The 12889-nt window shown below is 41.1% G+C and overlaps 2 protein-coding genes across 3 annotated transcripts; both read right to left on the bottom strand.

Annotated features, from left to right (window-relative positions):
- Positions 1-184: 184 nt before the first annotated feature.
- On the bottom strand, positions 185-5074 carry KGD4 (alpha-ketoglutarate dehydrogenase subunit 4). Of its 2 annotated transcripts, none has more exons than XM_063321160.1 (4): positions 5003-5074; positions 4135-4198; positions 1229-1431; positions 185-439 (listed from the first exon to the last, which is right to left on the bottom strand). In XM_063321160.1, exons 1-4 carry the CDS (start codon positions 5039-5041, stop codon positions 422-424), a joined length of 324 nt encoding a protein of 107 aa, XP_063177230.1. In that variant the 5' UTR covers positions 5042-5074; the 3' UTR covers positions 185-421. The 2 variants fall into 2 exon arrangements, with proteins under 2 accessions (XP_063177230.1, XP_063177228.1); XM_063321158.1 differs by having other exon boundaries at positions 1229-1450; positions 4133-4198.
- Positions 5075-5282: 208 nt separating this feature from the next.
- Positions 5283-12747, bottom strand: CENPH (centromere protein H). The gene is made up of 9 exons (XM_063320332.1): positions 12589-12747; positions 12451-12506; positions 11698-11746; positions 10886-10960; positions 10178-10234; positions 9355-9418; positions 9013-9064; positions 7695-7852; positions 5283-6132 (listed from the first exon to the last, which is right to left on the bottom strand). Exons 1-9 carry the CDS (start codon positions 12714-12716, stop codon positions 6040-6042), a joined length of 732 nt encoding a protein of 243 aa, XP_063176402.1. The 5' UTR covers positions 12717-12747; the 3' UTR covers positions 5283-6039.
- Positions 12748-12889: the final 142 nt, after the last annotated feature.

The raw sequence follows: 12889 nt of genomic DNA on the forward strand, positions 1-12889 counted from the left end.
AGAGGTCAAAGTTAGCCCTCCTGAAGTCCAAGGTTGCCATTTTACTTCTTGTTGTTTTGTGAATACTGCCCACGATCCTGAACTCTATCTTCTCATGATCCTGATGTCCTGATGAGACATCCAGATCTTTTTAAATAGAAAAATAAAATGACTCAGTTCTATTGTCAAGTTTGCAAATGGCTAATTAGAAAAATATTTTAATGGTGTGGACATCAAATATATTCAATTGCTAGTTAGCCATCAACAGAAAATCCTTCTCAATCACAAACTAATATATAGTGTGTTGTGTCAACCTTCTCATCCTCACATGGATTTTTATTAAAGCTATTAGTATACAATCATTTTTAATATTAAGGAAATGCCTTTATTGTGAACACAATACGTCATTCTTCAACGGTGGCCAACAAACTATCTTCCATACTTATTCTGGACCTCCACGCTGTAAAAGAAAAGCGGACAGCTGAATATATTCCACTAAAAGAGCAGGAAACGGAGATCAAATCACCTTTTGCACTGTTATAAACATACATGCAGGAAAAGCGATTTCCTCTACTAACATCGTTACACTGTAGGTGTCCTTGTCATTTAACAAAGCTATGCAAGGTCTTTTCATTTCAATCTCACACCCGTGTCACAAATTCTTCAAATTTTGTGCATTCTCCCTTTTTAAGCATCAGTGTTTACAACTGAGAACTGTTACAGGAAAAAAAGCAGGTTTTTCTTGCCTTTCATGTCCAATGCCATCTTTACAAATATTGCAGAAAATATTTCTACCAAGTTTAATAAAATGTTTCTACTACTAGAAATAGAAGAGTTGACTTACTAATAGATAACTTACAAAAACTAGTTTGAGAAATATTTTGGACTTCAGTCACCTGGTAATAGCTTTCGCTGATCTAAGACCAGACTCCTGGGCTCCCGTCCAGCACTTTCAAATTACACATTAAACAGCTGTTACAAACCAGGTAGTGACGGTGATTAATGCAGGCTATGCCTATGGCTATCTGTCCGAATCTCTCTACTCAGCGATACCACAAGCTACGAATTGGTGAGAGCTGTATATTGAGAATCTGTAGCTTGGGTACTGTGCATCAAAGTCATGAAAGCTAGGAGCACACCCCTACCAAGAATTACAAGGCAATACCAGATTTGAAACTTTGAAGAAGGTATAGAAGTAAGCTAAATGCTGGGTAAATACAGATAATACACACCAATAAATGAAACTTACTTGAATAAATTCAATCTCTTCATCTGACATAAGTTTCCTTCTGTATTTCTGAGGTAAGGTTCTTGCTAATTCAGAAGTATCTGGTGTACCTTGTACTCTACTAACAGGCGAAGTACTTTGAAAGGCCGGTGATCTGCCTCCTGCAGACTCCTGTGCTCTTGAAGCATGGGGAGATGGTACGCTTGCTTGTAGAGATTCCTGTACTGAGACCCAGATTGCAAAACCATTTACAGAGATATAACAAGACTGTAAAATTAGTTAATGAGCAGCCAATAAAAGTCACTGTTTATTGACAATTTTCTTCATTATAACAAATACACTCTACTTCTCACAACCTGCTTTTACTGTTGTTAAATATATGAAGAGCATAGTGAAAAAATTCTGACAGTAAAAGAAAGCATATTTGAGTGGCAGAAACAGTGACGTAGAAAATGACAATAAATCAGCATATATCCTAACAAAGGCTTTTTCACTGGGAAGCTGTACTTGCAGAAAAAGCACACAGTATCATAAATGTATGTGAGGCAATTATGTAGAACAATAACTGAGATAAATAACTAAGATCCACTGAGATAATGCTTTTTGTTTACTACGACTGTGAAAAAGAGGCAGAGGCTTACAGAAAGATAAAGCTCACAACTATGACATACCCCTACACTCAATGCAGTGTTGTTCCCATTTTTGATATTACAAAATGGATCATACCAGATTTTATTAATGATGTGCAGAATGACCACCAAATATCAGGCATCAGCAATCAATGTTAATGAAATGCAGAGACAAAGGACTGCATGAAGTAATTTACAGGTGAGGGCCAGGAGCTAGGCTTAAGGAATTCATGATGGCGAAGGTTCCTTGAGGTTGAGGACAGGAGAAGAGATGACAAAAGGGCAGTGTTGTCAAAGTCAGTGTTATGAAACATAGGCCTGTCCCACCGTGGCTGGTTTTACAACAGCAGTACACAATTACCCCACCAGGCAGGACGGAGTCTCACAGCAGTGTGTTTACTTCATCAGCACTCAGACCTCTTTATATAAGGTTAAAACACCTGATAAAGCAGAATGCTTCCACAGGTAGCCCTTCTCAGTGCTCCTGAAAAATGAGCAAGACCAATGCAACATCTAAACAGCTGGTACAGAGGGACTACATAGTTATAAAATAAGCAGCATCAAGACTGCATGAGTCAAAGAATGCAAGGAGTTAAAGTACAATGGCAGGATTGGGACATCAAACACCCACCGCAATGTGATCAAACCACCATTGGTTAAAAAAAAAAAAAAAAAAAAAAAAAAAGACACCATTGAGAGGCACATTCAGAAGTTCTCAGTCAGAAGACTGTATCTGAAAGCTGCAAGTTGATCAGGTGGTTCAGGAACAATGGAAGATCCCAAGCAGAGCAAGGAGGAAGAGAGCCCATCAGAATGAGCATGTTCTGAACGGGGGAAAAGTATTGTGTTTCAAGAAATAACACACGTTATATACGAAAAAACAGGGAACAGTTTCTACAAATTTGTTTCATAAAGCACAAAAATGTCTAGAGACTTGCCAAGGATTTTCCTCTATTGTATGTTTCAGTCTGAAGTGTAGTTGGAGTAGATGCATTTCCCAATTAAAAACATCAGAAGTAAAGACCCAAAAGTACCAGACTTAATACTGCTGTCGCTTTAACTCGGATACAGTCTCTACTACATTTTTCCCTCCCCAGGTCTCCCTTAAGACCATCATGTTGCAGTAGTAATATGGTAAAAGAATTTGTCTGGCCTTTCAAGAACCCACACCTCTAAAAGTTTAGTTTTGATCTGCAGAGCTCTGTTTGGCTACGCAGAAGCAACAGCCTGGTACCGTGAAATGCAGTTACTGCTACAGCATTCAAGCAAGATGAGATCGCTTGAAATTTACTAATGAGACAACAGAACCTGATCAAGTTAGAGCATACATCCACAAAAATCTTCGATGCAGACATAAACAAGAGGTAAGTAACACGTTTTCAAGCCTTTGATAAAGCAGTTCACTGGCTTGAGAGGTGGTGCATCAGGCTGACTGTGCACAACATGCAGAATTCTGACAGAAAGTTATTGCAGAAAATAGTTCCTGAAGAGTTCACAGCTAAGTCGGAAGTGTCAGTGAGTCTGCTGTAGACACTCTGTAATGTTAATGGATAAACTAAACATAAAGCTAAATTACAAAATGTGATAATGCTGTGGAAAATAACGTGATATAGTATCATTTCTGAAGAAGTGTGAATAACATAACAGAGCTTCTTAAGACATCTACTTTAGTTTCAAATGCTTTGTTGACTCAAAAGGAGTATTAAAACAATGTATTACATAAATTTGATGTCTAAATGCAACAGTATTGGGAATCCTGTAAATATCAACATGGGTTTAGGTACAAAAATCAATGTCAAAGATTGCGATGAAATAATTTTTTTCTCGGTATTCATTAGGAATACTTCTTAAAATGTACAGTGGGATGGCTCTCCCAGCTATAATCACAGTTTTAAATAGCACAGACATTTCACACGAAAAGAAGAGAGAAGGAAAATGCAACATCATTTGTGCAAATATCATCGAATACCTAAAACTGCTTGACTTGGGCACAATCATTTCGGGCAAACACTAGTATTTGGAAAAATAGGACTTAATATATTAACTAGAAAAACAACACTGGAAATCTTTGTGAATCTGCCTTGACCAAAAAATAGACACATGCACATATTATGTGTATTCTCATAATTGTATAGAGTCTGAAGAGTTGCCTTCAAACTAAAACAACTGTTCCAGAAACCCTGCTCAAAATCAGTTGAGTTGCATAGTTGAAACAGAAAAATTGTGTGCTGCTTCTTATATAAAACAGTAAATGCAAAGAAACATGTCACAAGCTGTATATATAGGTGAAATACTTACTTTTAGGTCTTGGGCTACTTTTTCTGTCTGGGAACTTAATTAGCGGAGTATGTGGCTTGACTACCTAGAACAAGGCAAGGTAGCAGGAGAAACAATGAGAGTAAAATATATTTCTAGACACATTCTTCACAGGAATAAAATGGAACATGCAATGTATTACACAACCACTTCTATACTGCCGCTTTCTGCGCCGCCACTCTGATTAACTTGCTAAAGTTTACCCCAGGAAAAATTTCACCTTTAAAGGCATTCCTCCACCCTAACGTCCCGAGCAAGAACAAGCCTTCTCTTCTTTGTCTCGCAGCAGTGTGTGTGCAGGCAGAAAATGCTACCGCAGCTGTGTGAATGCAATTATAAAATTCTAGCACATGGAATTGCTAGCTGTGCTATGTACATGTGTATATGCCTGCACATATTTGTTCATCTGGCTGGAAGAGATTGACAAGTTCCATGAAGAAGCAGCTACAAATGATAAAGCCGGGTAGCTGAAGCTGCGCTGCTTATTTCTGAAACCTGCCTTTTGAGGAAGACTCCGCGTCTCACCTTCACCTTGAGGAGGGATGCCTTAGAAAGGAGATGCCGGACATCCCTCCCTTTTTAACAGCGCACAAAAGGCTGTGGGCTGCCCTGGACTATCCCTTGATACCAGAGAACGGAGCATTGGCATCAAATCACCGGCGACACCGTGAGGGCCCAACTTCCCGCCTCATCACCCCCGCCCCCAATCCAAGGACACCGGCCTCCCCCGGCGCCGCCTCAGGCCCCGTCCGCCTCAGGCCTCGGCGGGGGCAAACCCAGGCGATTCCCGCCGCCCTCCCCGGCTTCCCCGTCCCCTGCCACCCCGTCTGCCCGGGTCGCTTGCCGTTACCTGAACGACCCTAGTGGCAGCCGCCATCTTACTGCCCATGGTGACCCGCCGCCCGCGCCTGAGGGCGGGGGGGGGGGGGGGGAAGGTAGCGCCGGGCCCCGCCCACAGCGGGCGTGGCTCCGCCCACAGCGGGCGTGGCTCCGCCCACAGCGGGCGTGGCCACGCCCGCTGTGGGCGGAGCCACGCCCGCTGTGGGCGGGGCCCGGCCTTGGCGCCACACCAGAAAACACACGCCCATCACCTAAATGCGTTTCATTTTTTTTTTTTTATTCGTTCCGTTTAAAAGCCGATAGTCGCCTACCGCGTTAAAAGCGAGACGCGTCACACGCAACGATTCGAACGCCCCGTCAAAACACGATCGTCGCCGGGAAAAAAGAAAAAAAAAAAAAAAAGGCGTATTTAAATTAACCGTGCCGCTGTTTTTACGGTTTTTTGGTTTGTTTTTTTTACCGACGTTTTCCCCGAGTATTGTTCACGTGGGAACAGCGTCGACAGGGTGCATCTAGTGCTGGATGCTCTGCTCAACTCATCAGCACATGGCACGGCCGCAAAGCAGCTGTCACAATTAAGAGTATAAATTTTTCCGCCTTTTAAAATCACACGTAATGCTTCCATAAGAAAAAAAAAAGCAAAACAAAGACTGACTTAACTAGTTTCCCAGTGTGGGCTTTCCACTGGGGCAGAAAAGGCAGAGCCATGATTTACGTTCATTTTTACATAAAAGCTTAAAATAGAGACAATTCTCTCTTTTCAGAGAGAAATGAGCTCTTGGGACAGGACAGCTGTGAAAGTGGCTCTTCAGGTAGCTTAATCAGCTACAATACCTGTTCAGACATTTTTTGTTTGCATTATCAGGAATTGAATTTCGCTTCAAAGAGTTGCATGGACACGTTTCGAGTCTCTGGAGAGAACAACAACTTCCAGAAAGATTAAATTTTCAAATTCTTAAAAGTGTGCTCTAATGAGACATATTAATCTATAAAGTTGAGTACACTGATTACATACACTGCATAAAATTAAACACTGTTTCTCCTGACTCACAGAAAATTGACATTTTTTTCAAGATGTAGAACAATGGCCTTTAAAGACGGATCTTCTGCCCAGTTGACTCTGCTCGCAATTATCAGATTCTATAAGAAAGAAAGATTGTTGGTTAAAAAAAAGCCTTTAAAAAGGATTATTCTTAGTACAATCTCTCAAAAGCTGTCTATTTTTTAATTTTTGACTTGTAAGCCCTTGAAATTCACAGCAGTGTTTGAAGTAGGTGGGGTGGGGGAAAGAGGAGAAAGGGAAGCATTGATTTAGAGCCTATTGTCAATACATAGGCAAAAAACCCATGGTGCTTTGAAATTGCTAGAGATGCTCACACACTGTCCCTGTTTTAAGCATAGGAAGTTAGAGGGATTTTTTTTTTTTTTAAAAACCACATGAAATAAAAAATTTGCCTCAAACTCAAGGTTACTCAGTTAACATTGTCACCATGCCATTCTGGATTGAAAACGGGAATTACTAAATTTAACCAAAGAAGACTTGCTCTACTTACAGGTCAGAAGGTTTCAGGAATACAAAACCAGAAAATAATTTTAGGAATCTAATCTAAACCCTAATAAAATGTTTAATTTCTCATTCTCAATATGAGATGTAACACTGTTATCAGTGCAAACTATTAGTAGACGTAGCATGCAATACAAAAACCTGTGGCTCTCTTTCTGTCCTTGAAATTCTTCTGATCACCCCAAATCACAGCACAGTTATATCCTGTCTTCTACCTGAAGCCCTCCAATACGTTCTCTCTTTTTCCCAGTCAAAATTTTTAAAATAAACTTTGTGAGTGCTTATCTGGCATTTCACAGCCCGTTTGCCAATAAACTCAAGAGTGCTGCAGTTGCAATTCACTGTGCCTCACATCTTTGTACCTAAGCCTGTGGGGCCAGGTGAAGGATGCCAGGACAAGTCACACAGCGCGATGCAGAATACCAGACTGCAGCACAGTGTACGTGACCTTCAGTAGAGGCCCCCCGCCCTGAGCACAGGATGCTGCAGGAGGCCCTTCCACCCTACCCTGAATTGTGAGGTTTTGTTCCTCACTTTGCCTGACTCCACACTCCGGATGACCTGCCAGGCAGCTGCACGGACACACAGACCAGTCAGCAGCATCTGATACACAGGCAACCATAAGGCTGAAGGCTACACTGCTGAAAGTATTTGGAGACTGGCCGTGGTCTTCCTTGTGCTGTCGTGGGCGACACAGAGACACCCATGTGGAGAGAAGGGGCAGGCTGAGGAGCAGCAGTCTGGCTCACCAGTATCATCAGATTAAGGCCTACTTATTTTTCACAACCATGAGATGGGGGAACTGATTTGGGGTGTGTGTGTAGGTGTGACTTTCTGTGTAAGGAAATACAGTCACTGCTGTGACAGACATTTTCTGAGAAAATGCATGATTTTTGTACCTTTAAGGGAACAAAGGAATAAAGATAGATTGAAAAGACTGTCTCTAAACTCTGTTAACAATTATCCTAAAGTAGTTTGTGACAATTTCATGCTTTTAGCCTTTAAAGCAATGAAGTTTTCCTTTCATACAGCAGTTCTTCCATTACCATCATTTGTTCGAAGCTACATTTACTATACAATATGTTATCTTGACTGTTGCAAAACGGCAAACTTGCTTCTAAAAGCTACAGCACATTACCTGGAATACATTTTGAATTACTGTAGTCATGTTTCTCTCTTTTTTAAAGGTATTATTTATCTTCATCATTGTGCTCACATTCCTTCTCGCTTGTTCCTCCTTCTTTTTCATCATTTCATTAATTTCCAGTAGTTTCTGTTTTCCGGCTTTTTTTAATGCTGTTCCATTATTAGGAAAATGAAGTGTTAAGAAGTAGTTAGGTGAGCACTAGAACTAAAGATGTGTTTTCTTCCTCAGAGACATCTAAGGCACTTCCACTGCAATAACCCTAACTTCACACTCCACCCCTTCCCTCCAGTATACCTCAGGATATTCCTTTCTCCCAAGAGGCAACGTGCTCTGGCTTCCTGGTATCAAAGTACATCAGTTGGTTCCCTGGCTGCTAGGAAAAGAGAAAGTACTTTGTATGCTGCCTGCATTTCTGTCAGCTGTGGACATTTGGAACACCTTCCCTACACCCCATCTTTGGTTGTCACAACTTTCATAGTCAGAGGTGTTTAAGACCCTTTCCCTGTTTCCAATTTGATCAAAACCAAATTCCGAAGTTGTACAAGGGACATAGACAACACCAGCGAATATTTCTAGTTTTTTATAGGAAGCCAGGCTGAAAACTAGACTGAATAAAACCATTTAGAGACAGTTCATACATTGAGAGAATGCTGACACAGCATTTGTTCCCTTATTTCTGAAGGTACTAGGGATGTTTGGTTTTCCTATGAAGACATATTTCATGGTGTTTGTTCATTACTGTCAACATACACACCACTTCTATGCATGAAACCAACAACAGTTGTCAAAACTGTTGTCAAGCCTGTCCATATGACAGTAGAAGCATTCAGAAAATACATTTACCTTCTTAAAAGATTGACTTCAGATCTAAATTTGACCCATTTTAACAAGCCTACTGAATACCAACATATATACTATGAGAGTTCTTTGTAAGTAAATCCCCTCCCATTCTGCAAACGTTTCATAAAGGTGCAGTCTGACAAAAAAAGAAAATCCTTTAGGTGTTGTAGGACTGATTTAAATTACTAAATGGTGTGTAATTTTCTGTGGAGCTTACACCAAGTAAACCACCACCACGTTCTTTTCAAGTATCTCCTTACATCTCTCATTCTAACATGTCAGTCTCATGCTCAAGTAGGCAACACACCAGCTCATTTTTACTGTGCTTCCTACGCTTTTCAGAAGTTTTATAACTGTGTTGAGAGTTTCGCAGTTACTTCAGATGCAAATTAATACTGCTACAAGAAAAACTTTACAATATGAACTGTGCATTCAAATATCAATCAAAGTCAATGTAGCTAACACTTACAGAGTCTTTTCATTTTAATGTTGTTCAATTTCTGTTCCTTCTCATGTGCTTGCTGAAAGAAAAAAAAAAAAGTATTTCCTAGCCTTTTGGCTCACAAAAATATTGAAAGATGCTAATTCAATCCACAAAAGCAGTCGAGGCAGCTCTAGAAGCAGACTTTCTTACCTACTCACTTTAAGTAATCATTTCAGTAATTTTAACACCAGGAGAAACAGCACCCTTTGGGCCACCTATTTAGCTTCAAATGACTTGTGCAAGCCTGTTACTTTCTAATTGGGCTCCTGGCCATGTTGAGGGTGGTATACCTGCTCAACTGCAACAGAAGCTACAACTGCCACTTACCTTCTGATATTGAAGTACTGCACTGCTGAGCTTTACTATGTCTTTCAGAGTTTCCAGTATCAGTCTAAGGAAGGAAACAACAGTTGCATACCTTAAGACCATTAATATAAGTCAACAGCGTAAATCAGTTATTTGGATTAAACAAAAAATCCCCTCTTCTAACACCAAAATAAAGCACAATTTTGTTTCAGTTCAGTCTGAGATTCCAAATCAGAGAGCTTAGAAGGCATCAAGGATGCCCAGACACTTGACAATGACCAACAACTGAAGCTCCTGAATTATGGCGCGTGGCAGGGACATTATGGAGATGTCAGTTTTCAGTTGTATTGCTGACAGAAATTAAATTTCTCATATTACACTTCATATGTGTGCACCCGTTAATATTGTGCAGGAAATTAAAAGCTAATTTTAAACGTATTTGGAACTTTCAGTTCTTTTTCAAAGACATTAAGCTCCTACATGATTAATTAATGAAGGCAGCAAAGCAGAGGCAAGGCTCTGTTACAAGCCTGTAACATGGTCAGCTATTATAAACACAGGTACCTCCTGCATTAACGACAAAAAACTCTTAACCACAAACAGTTCTCACTATTGGATCTGTAATCAAAGGTTGGTTGATTCAGAGCCCAAATGTAAATCCACACTGGGTATAAGAGATCTGATTGCGCTGATTCTAGCCAGAAGGTGACGGTTTATCATTCAGTCTAAACAAGAAGGAAGCTTGCTTTTAAAAAACGTACAATGAAGTAATGTAGAAATGTGTCACATGAAACTGTGTAAAGTCCATTCCTTTCTAGACATCCTTTCCCCAACAACACCTTACCGTGAGTCATTATCATTTTGCTTCACTTTGTTTCTGAGGGCAACCGTAAGCTGGATCCTGCATATTGTGGGGGAAGAAACATATAACTGATGAGAACTGGTAAGAAACCAAGAGGAGTAGATTTAGATAAGTGACAGAAAAGATATTTTCAAGGTTCCATTTATGTCCACTTTCACACTGGAATTATATATATAAAATACTCAGTACCTTTTAAACATCATACTTGTTAAACAATGGGGCTTAACTCTCAGGACAAGAAAGGTGCATCAATGATTATTTGTGAGAGTTGACAACTCCTTTCTCTCTTGTCAAACATACCCAGACACCATTAATCCCAGAGTCTGCAGAAGGGAAGCTGGGCAAAGGTGGGAATTCAAATGAACAGCTGTGCAACACAGGAGAGGTATAACACCTATCAATTTCCACCGTTTGTAAAATACTGCCAAGAAATGTGATTACGGATTTATACAGTCAGACTTTCACAATTTTGCAGGAACCTTTGGTTTTACACATTTCAACTTGTAATTTTTTTTTTTCTGGTATCTCCATCCACATTCCTACTTGTTCAATGGTACTAAAATCTCTCATGTTTGTAATACACACCATAACTTTGAAATCCTATTTTAATCAGAATTATGTGTATGTACAAGTATGTGTGCACACATAAACAAACAGAAAATCTCCAAATAAACAGGAAGAAAATTCTACCTTTGCAAGGCTAATGCCTTGTTCTGGAAAGAGACTTTTACTTTCTCCACATCTTGTTCCAAATTTTGTGTGGCACTGAAGGAAAAAAACCAAACAACCCCAAACAGTGTGTAGATAACAAAAAAATTAAAAGCAATGTCACATTTTTAACTTGCTCTCTACATGTCTAAAGTAAGAATTTTTCTTTTAAACAACAAATTATTAACGCCAGGAGTATTTTAACATGTGGAACTATATTAGTGAATTCTAGCTATCACAAGAAGGACTGCAAATTTAGAAGCCACATCGGATACAGAACTACATTAGGAGAGTGAGTAAAATACTTCTTCCCAATATTTTATCTTAATTTCTTTTATTTTCACCAGGCTCCTGTGAAGTACTGATTGTTAATCCAGAGATCATAAAATCATAGAATGGTTTGGGTTGGAAGGGACCTTAAAGATCATCTAGTTCCAACCCCCTGCCCTGGGCAGGGACACCTCCCACTAGACCAGGCTGCTCAAAGCCCCATCCAGCCTGGCCTTAACACTTCCAGGGACGGGGCATCCACAACATCCCTGGGCAACATGTTCCTGTGTCTCACCACCCTCACAGTCAAAAATTTCTTCCTAATATCTGATCTAAATCTACCCTCTTTCAGTTTGAAGCCATTACCCCTCATCCTATCACTAAGTGCCCTTGTAAGAGATTTACTAAGATCGTGAAATTTACTAAGGAGGAGTAACTAGAAGAGAACCTCCAAGCTCAGATCTTAACCCTTCTCCTCTTTGTTTTAAAATACATCAAAAGTTTGAAATTATCCACTGACATACCTGTCAATAAAATTTTGTTCAGTTATGTGATCAAGGCCATTTTCTTGAACTGTAAAGAAAGAACATCACCAAAAAAAAAAGCCCAACAGAGACTTTTAAATACAATATACAGAATGTTAAGGATAAACAGCTCAATGGCTATACTAACATGGTATTTTTTATTCCTGCCTCTATGCCTTATCATCTCTTCCACTGTTAGTGAGACCACACTATCAATCAGCTGTATCAGAGAAATAATTAGGCTTTAAAATATTTTGTATTTGGCACTCTTTAAACATGCCAGAGCTGGCTCACAGCATTGCTTTATTTATGCAGCTGGCTGGTTCGGTGCAAGAAGACATAGGCAAGGGAAACACAATGGGAACAAGAAGAAACCCCTTAAATCAGCGTTGCTGACAAACAGGTTGGCAGACTTTTGGTAAGACTTCAGCACCAGCGATCAGATTCCTGAAAACCATTGTCATGTGTCAGAGCGTTTGAAGGGTTTAATGGGGAAATCCGAGAGGAGAAATGGCAGCGGGCAACGACCATACGGAAGCTCTCTAAGCACTCAAACGTGTTTCCAGGAGCTGTCTGGGAAATGCAGTAAGATGCTCAGCCAAGAAAAATATTTCATTGCTATAACGAGCGCTTTTGAGAAATAATTTTTAAAAATATATATATGAGCCACGTCACATTCTTAATTACTGTAACATCACAGCAGGAGGAAGCACTGGGGACTGTTGTGGGGAGCGAGAGTCGGGATCAGCTTACTGGCACGAACTGCAGCGCTGTGCTCCGTGAGCTGCTGCTTCATCCGGTCCCTCAGGCTGCAGGAGAAGCAAAGGGACAACGGTCAGTCGCACCCACCGCCGCCCCAGCGGCTCCCCGGACCCCCCCCCCAGCACTGACCGGAGCAGCATGACGACGTCCAGCTTCGCCTGCGGCTGGATCACCAGCCAGCCCCCAGCCTTGGCCTCCACCTCGGCCTCGACCTCGCTCTCGGCCGCCATGCCCGCCTCCCGCCTCAGCGGCTCCATGGCGGCGCCTTCAAACCTCCCGCGCGCGCCCCTCGGCAGCCCGGCTGGCGATTGCTTCTGCCTTGTTGGGGCGGGGCTCCGCAGCAGCCCACGCGCTTCCGGGCAATCCCGGACCGCTTCTTCATCTCTATCGGCGTTTCGGCGCTCGGCCGCCAGGCGGGCGGCGCTGAGAG

The sequence above is a fragment of the Chroicocephalus ridibundus genome, chromosome Z (assembly GCF_963924245.1).
Source record: "Chroicocephalus ridibundus chromosome Z, bChrRid1.1, whole genome shotgun sequence".
NCBI classification, from domain to species: domain Eukaryota; kingdom Metazoa; phylum Chordata; class Aves; order Charadriiformes; family Laridae; genus Chroicocephalus; species Chroicocephalus ridibundus.